The sequence below is a fragment of the Eimeria tenella genome, genomic scaffold (assembly GCF_000499545.2).
Source record: "Eimeria tenella Houghton genomic scaffold, Eth_scaff33, whole genome shotgun sequence".
In the NCBI taxonomy this organism is placed as follows: Eukaryota; Apicomplexa; class Conoidasida; order Eucoccidiorida; family Eimeriidae; genus Eimeria; species Eimeria tenella.
Window position 1 is genome coordinate 28,211 of NW_013543122.1, and position 7,191 is coordinate 35,401.

At 47.0% G+C, this 7,191-nt stretch overlaps 2 protein-coding genes across 2 annotated transcripts; both read left to right on the forward strand.

Moving 5' to 3' along the window:
• Window positions 1–1,476: 1,476 nt before the first annotated feature.
• On the forward strand, window positions 1,477–2,987 carry ETH_00005635 (uncharacterized protein; the record flags this gene model as incomplete). Its single annotated transcript, XM_013376263.1, has 3 exons — window positions 1,477–1,534; window positions 1,848–1,889; window positions 2,014–2,987. The coding sequence occupies 3 exons, from the start codon at window positions 1,477–1,479 to the stop codon at window positions 2,985–2,987; spliced, it is 1,074 nt and encodes a 357-aa protein (XP_013231717.1).
• A 1,257-nt stretch (window positions 2,988–4,244) lies between these two features.
• On the forward strand, window positions 4,245–4,791 carry ETH_00005640 (uncharacterized protein; the record flags this gene model as incomplete). Its single annotated transcript, XM_013376264.1, has 2 exons — window positions 4,245–4,440; window positions 4,646–4,791. 2 exons carry the CDS (start codon window positions 4,245–4,247, stop codon window positions 4,789–4,791), a joined length of 342 nt encoding a protein of 113 aa, XP_013231718.1.
• Between the last annotated feature and the right edge of the window lie 2,400 nt (window positions 4,792–7,191).

Genomic DNA, 7,191 nt, shown 5'->3' on the forward strand with positions numbered 1-7,191 from the left:
AGTGTTGCAGCTGAGAAAGGGTGTGGCAGGAACTCAGCCCTAATCCTTAAACCCTGAATTGGGGTTTAGAGTCGCCGCTTCGTTTTCTCTCGTTTGCAAATTAATTTCTTTTCTTTTTTTGAATTTATTTTCTAGTCAAATGCATTTTGCTGCAGCGTTTAATTAATCATTTCTTCAAAAACATTTCTAAAAATGTTTCCAGCGGACCCGCCCTCAGAAACCCTAAACCCTAAACCCTAGAAGGAGTTCTGCACGCGTAGAGCCTCCGACCTAGACCGTAAACCCTAACAGAAAAAGCTTCTAGGGTTTTACTTCTCCGATAAATCGCTGAGGCGAGAATAAGGCTCAGGATTTAGAAATTAGGGTCTAGGGTTTAGGGTTTAGGGTTTGGCTACTGCGTTCCCAGAGGGAAGCTGCAGGGGGCGGAGGCAGAACGAAAACGACATAGTGGCGCGTAAAATCCGTGTAGAATAGAAAATAGATTTTAATTTATTTTTAAAACATTAAAAGAAAGTAAAAAGGCGAAATGAAATGCGAAATAACGAGAAAATATTCCAGAACTAGATAGCGAGGCGTGTAGACCTGGTTTTGCGAAAGCAGGCTATATTCTTCTGCATTTTTGGCAAACAATTCTAATATATCATCAATAAATGTTTTTAGGGTTTTATTTTGCGTTTTTGAAGTGGATTTAGGCTGAAAAGAGGGCCGGATTCTAGAAATTCAACTGTTCACAAGCTGCAAAGGTTCGATTTCAATGTAGCCGCCACTGAGCAGCCGCTGGGGCGTGCAGCCAGTCATCTAAGGCTTTCTACTCTTCATCTTCTTTGAACAAAATTCAAATAATTGCAGCAAAGAAGAAAGCGATCAAAAAAGGAAAAGAAAACGGGGGAAAGTGGCAAAATATTCAAGAGGAAGCTGCTGCCCGGGAGCGTGCCTGGCCGCCCTGTCTGGGGAGCTCCGCGGCGCATTTCGAAATGAATTTCGCCCAAAAGACTCAAACTGAGATCTAAAGTGAAATCTACATTGATTTTTAATTCAAAACAGGTTTTAATTTCCCAGTTTTACCTCCAGTGTTTGGGAACGAGGCCTGAACCGCTCTGGCTGCGGGCAGCGCCGGGCGGGCGCGGGACTGCTGCGCCGAGTCGGCAGCCGCGGGAAAGCTGCGCGATGCGGGCGTTTGCGCGTAAATTTCGCGTTTAAAATTTGAAATTATATTTTTAAAACGAAGAGGAAATAAATTTAAAGGCTTTATAAGGCGAAAGAGGGGTTTGGAGCGGCGGGCGGCGGCCCCCCGCACAGCACCTGCGCAGCGGGACTGCTGCCCACTCCCCTGTCTGCTGCTCAGGTGCGCGGCCTTGGGTGCAGTTTATTCGCAGAAACGCGAATTAAATTTAACACTTTGATAAATTTAATGCATTTTAATTTTTAGAGTTTGATTTTTGCTATTTGGCTGAGCATTTGAAGCCGCTTTCCACAATGCGTTCTCTCCTTAAGGTCCTCGCTGCCTCCGCGCTACTCGGCGCCGCAGCTCAAGGTAAATCCTTCTTCACTCTGCAACTCCTTCATCCTCTGTAGAAAGTTCTTCAAATTGTTTTCTAAATTAATACTTTTTCATTTTCCTTTTTCTGGTTTTTGTTTGGAGCAAAAAGCGCTTCTCTTCAGCGCGGTCTCGGGCAGCAGCCAAGTTCAAGTTCATGCAGAAACCTCTGAATTTCTTTCCTTTCAAGCCTCACTTTACAGTTTATTTGCAGCTTTTTTTTCTTCTCTTTCATTATTTATTTTCATTTTTTGGATAATTTTGCTGAAATTTCTCTTTTGCAAGTAATTTCTTCTGCTGTTCTGCGCAGGCGCGTTTGCATCTCAAGGCGCCTCCCAGGTTTCCGAAATCCGTGAGTTGAACACTGATTGGAGAGCATTTTTTTGTTTAATTTATTTATTTTAACATTTAATATATTTTTCTGCTTCATTTTTTTGCAACAATTCGCTTTTTCCTTCCGCTTTCTGTTGTTGCAGCTGCCGACAGAACTAAAGTTGCCGCAGTCCTGCAGCACCCCGTGCAGCAGCCAGCTGCTGTGGAGGAAATCATAGAGCAGCGGCCTGTGGAAACTGCAACACCAGAGGAAATAGCAGCAGCAATTGCAGCAGCAGCAGCAGCAGCAGCAGAGGAAGAAGAGGCTGCAGTTCCAGCACCGGCCGAGGAGGAAGAAGCAGCAGCTCCAGCACCATGCGGGCAGCAGGATGCAGCAGCAGCAGCAGCTCCAGCTGAGGAGGAAGAGGCTGCAGCAGCAGCTCCAGCTGAGCAGGAAGAGGCTGCAGCAGCAGCTCCAGCTGAGCAGGAAGCAGCAGCAGCAGCACCAGCTGAGGAGGAAGCAGCAGCAGCACCGTGTGCAGGAGAAGCAGCTGCAGCAGTAGAAGCACCAGCCGAGGAGGAAGCAGCAGCAGCACCGTCTGAGGAAGAGGCAGCAGCAGCAGCACCTTCCGAGGAAGAGGCAGCAGCAGCAGCACCTTCCGAGGAAGAGGCAGCAGCAGCAGCACCTTCCGAGGAAGAGGCAGCAGCAGCAGCACCGTGTGAGCAGCAGGAAGCGGCTGCAGCGGAGGCGCCGGCAGAGGAGGAGGCAGCAGCAGCAGCCGAAGAAGAGGCAGCAGCTCCAGAGCAGCAGCAGCAGCCGCAGCAGCCACAGGTTTCAATTTCTGTTGAAGAAGTCGATCCCGAATCCGCAGAAGAGGAAGACGCTTCTGCTGCTGATGTGGCAGCGCCCGTGGCCGACGCTGCAGCAGCAGAAGCAGCAGCAGCAGAGCAGGAGGCCGCTGCAGCAGCAGCAGCAGCAGAGCAGGAGGCCGCTGCAGCAGCAGCAGCAGCAGAGCAGGACGCCGCTGCAGCAGCAGCAGCAGCAGAGCAGGACGCCGCTGCAGCAGCAGCAGCAGCAGAGCAGGAGGCCGCTGCAGCAGCAGCAGCAGCAGCAGCAGCAGCGCAGGAAGCAGCCTGAATGCATTACTGAGTCTTTATTAATTCCTTAATTTTCTGTCTTCTTTGAAGAGGGTTTCACAGTTTGCTGAACCTTCTGGGAAATCTCTTGCACTCTGTTTTCGTGTTTGCTGAGCGCGAAACTCCATTTCTTTTCCCCGAATTTGCCCTTTAGTTTTCTCCTGACTTTCTTTTCCTCTAGCTTTGCTTCGTTTGCTGCTAAACAGCAGCAGCAGCAAATGCAGCGGCAGCAAATGCAGCAACAGCAGCAGGTGCAGCCGCAGCCGCAGGTGCTAGGAGGTTGCAGTTTTCTGGGGTTTAGGGTTTAGGTTGGCTGTAAGAGAGCGAGCTGGGGTTAATTGGGTTTGTTTTTTATTTTGATTTTAGTTCATTTTCTTTTTTTGTTTCTAAAGTTGAAGGGATCACAAAGGGAATTCGTTCAATACAGATCCACGAAGTTCCATGCTGCTAGAGAGCGCTGGAGTTCAGAAAGCAACTTACGGATTGCATTTCTTTCCAGCATCTGAATTTAAAATACTTGAATTTTAATTTTAATTTCAAAAAGGAATAAAATTAGTTCTTATTTGCTTCAATAGCTGGTTAATTTGCTGGACAATCTTCTCATCGGTTCGCCACCCGTCGGAACAATGCATGCGTCTGATGCCGCAAGAAACCCTCACATATTTCTTTTTTAATTTCACATTTACAAAATTTTGAATATGTTTCTTATTTTTATTTTTAATAACGGCTTTAATTGCAGCGTTTCGCGAAAGATGAACTCCAGCATCACGGCCGAGCTAGTCTTCATGGAGCCGCTACAGCCCTGTGGCCGGACACAGAACAACTCCGCAGAAATTCCAATTATTTGAATTTCTTATTGTTCCATTTTAAGTCAACAAAAGAATTAAATATATTCAAGACTCACTTACGATGAATAATTCGTCTCGCGAAAGACGCCGCTGTAGATCTCGTAGAACTACTTAGGGCCTTGGGTTTGGGGTTTAGGGTTTAGGGTTTAATGTTTGAAGTCTACGGTTTATAAAGAGTACAAGTAAGGTATTAAAGGCGGACTGAAGGTTTTATTATTCCTTCAGTGAGTGATCTACTGCCTGCCCACCAGCAGCCGAGGCATTTTCACTTCACTTCTTTTGGCTGTCAACAGAAACTTCATTTTCTCCAGATCTGCGCGGAGTCGCTTTCCCAGAAAGCACCTGTATGAAAACTGGAATTAGTTAAAAGCTGTTTTTGCCCCAAAGCCTTCATTTGCTGCTGCTGCAAAATGGTGAGGGCGGGAAAGATCGGCAAGGGCTTCACCCCCCGGCCCACGCACGAAGAGCCCAGCGAAAAAGAAACACAAGAGGAAAGCATTCCTCTTGGGCTCCAAAGACTCAAACAGTGGTGGAGTGCTTTTTTGATACAACGCGCTTGGCGCAGAAGCAGACAGAAAGACGCTGACGACGACTGGGGAAGCAGGGGTACACTTCACTCCTGGCATGCATCCAGAAGACACCACTGCATGCATGCATCCATGCATGCATGCATGCATGCAATCCTGTTGTTGCTGAAGCCCAGGGGCTGTCTGCTACAGTTTTCCTGACCTCCCTGCTGCAGCAAACTGGCTCCTTAGTGGTTCTTCAGTTTTCTCAGCAAAGCCATTCTGCGGGGGCCATTTTTGCGCAGAGTTCTCGGGAAGCAAATTAGAGGCGCAGAGCACCGCTGATGAAAGCAGTTTGCTGTCAAAGGCGGAAGCTTTAAACTACGCCAAAAAGAAAGACATTATTCGACTGCTAGAGGTACTTTTGGTCTCCAGAGCCTCAACGGAGTAACAGCGTAGACACAACAAAAAGCGGCTCTATAAAAATCACCCCAAAGAAAAAGCCAAAGCTTTTCTTCCCTTGCTGCAGCAGTGTCTAGAAGCCCCGGTTTAAACCAAAGTGCTCAGCATGGGCTACAACTGCACTGAGGGTTTTGCTGCAGACACTCTATTAAATCGCAGATATTATTTTTTTACTAAAAACATGGCTTTATGGTTTATTTTTTATTTGTCGAGCGTCCCTGCTGAGCCTTGGAGAAGAGCCGCTGCCGCTCCCTTTTGCAGAATCTGGCCATTCGGGTTCTGGAGGCGCGGCCTAAGAATGCGAGAGCTTATATGCTCTTTTTGCTTGAAGCCATGAAAGCCAGCAAGTCCCAAAAAAGCGCTGAAGTGGCTTCCCCTACGGACATTCCTTCTGACTCTGAGGGACCCCTCAATTCCCAGGCAAGCAGCGAGCAGCAGCAAGAGTCAAAAGAAAAAAGCGAAGACATCCTTGACCAACTGAAAAATCCTCTTGGCATTTTTTCCGAGAAAGACCTGCAGGTCTTGTACGAGTACTGTATGAGAACTAAAGGAGCGGCACTGCCTGCGCAAATCGAAAAGCGTCAGTGTTCCTTATTCTTACATGCTTTCTCTTGGCTGTGGAAAACTTTATTAGCATATGGACCTTCTTGCTTGTTGTTGAAGCTCTACGCTACTTTGTTGTTTTATACCTTAAGTCAGGTGGCCTAGCTAGGTGACTCAAGCTTTAAAACAACAAAATATCTTAGAACCTATGAGGCTTCCACTGTTTGATAACTGAGAGGATTGCTGGGTGGGGTTAATGGGTTCGGCTACGCTAGTTGACATAAGCCTTAAAACAATAAAATGGCCCAGAACTTCAACAACAAGTAAGAAAGTCCATATGTGAAATTTTATTTCTGCGCTGTAGTTTCTCCCGAGGATCCCTCTTGCGCTTCATTGGCTTGCTCGGTACGCAGCAGGCGCCTTAGCCTTCTCCACTTCGTAACTTTTCAGTGTTATTGTAACTTTTTTGGCAGCAGGAATATAAACTTTGATATAAATTAAATTACCGTTTACTGTATCTTTCGCAGGTTTTGAAGGTCGCTAGCGACAGCTGCTCTGCTGGAATTCCGTGTCTAAAGGACTTCATGGCTGCCACCTCTACACCAATCGAGGATTGTTTCCGCCTCGCTGCGCTGTGAATGATAGACAAACAAGAGGGCCCTAAAATGCATAAGGGCCCCAGCTCTAGAATTAACGGTCGCCTGCTAACGCTAAGGAAAGCTGCTCAATGAGACTGAACTCTTTTCTTCACTGGAAAACGAACTGCTAGGAAATATAGAACTTGACATTTCCAACGCGTCCAAGAAAGTGCACAGAACGCATTGCTGTCTGTCAAAGCTTGTGGGCTAATTCCTGAGAGAGTCCCACTCAACATCATTTTGTTCGTTGGTTTGAACAAATTTTGCTTGTGGCTTTTCAACGAAGTGGCGTGTTTTTCCTATTGTTCAGTGGTTTCTGCGGACAGTGCTTCCAGTTCACAACCATTTCAATTGAATATATTAGTTCTCATCCAAGAAATCCTACTCCCTGTGAAAACCCTACCGCAGAATGAGTTTGTGAGCGTTCTATAAGCATTAAAATAAACGACCTTTGGCATTTGCGGCCCAGCCGAAGGACTCAGGGTACCCTAGCGGCTGATGTGGGCTACTAAAGGTAACAGCTGAATCCTGAAAGATGAGTTCAGCTCAACACTGTGCAGCGACTCCGTTCGTCTGGAACTTAGAATCGTGTCCAAGTTTGCTTAACATATATGTTCGTCAGTCGAACGCCCTGGTAATATCTGATTGAGGGAAACTGGTGAATGCCATAAGCAGACAGTACAGGCCTGAGTTGTCCGCAGGTGAAGTCTTCAAAGTACAGATTCCCCTGGTGAATACAGCAAAGGTATACACTGTACCTATTCCTGCTTATCTCCAGCCTGAACATGGGTGGTAAGGCGCTTTTGATGCGTCCCACTTCCGTCTGAGTCCAAACAAAATCAGCAAAAAGAACATCCACGAGGCGCTCGCATCCCAGTCCCAGTGTGGCCCCACTATTTTCTAGAGAACTTCAAATTTTCAAACGTTCATGCTATGCATATCTCAGAAGGCCTAACAGACAAAGTAAGCAGTCTTTCGATTCTCCGCCTTTACTCGTCGACTCATTTGGCGGAAATTCCCGATTACACGGTTCAAGGACACTGATAAATCACACGAATGCATCAGGCGCAGCGAGCTAATAAAGCTTTGATGCCACCGACATGAGGTCATCTTTAAACCGTTGACAAGAGGAAACGAAGGACTTTCAGTGGGGAACTCGACTATCTCAGGTCCCACGGGAGACTATACAGGAATCCAGCAGTGAGGTG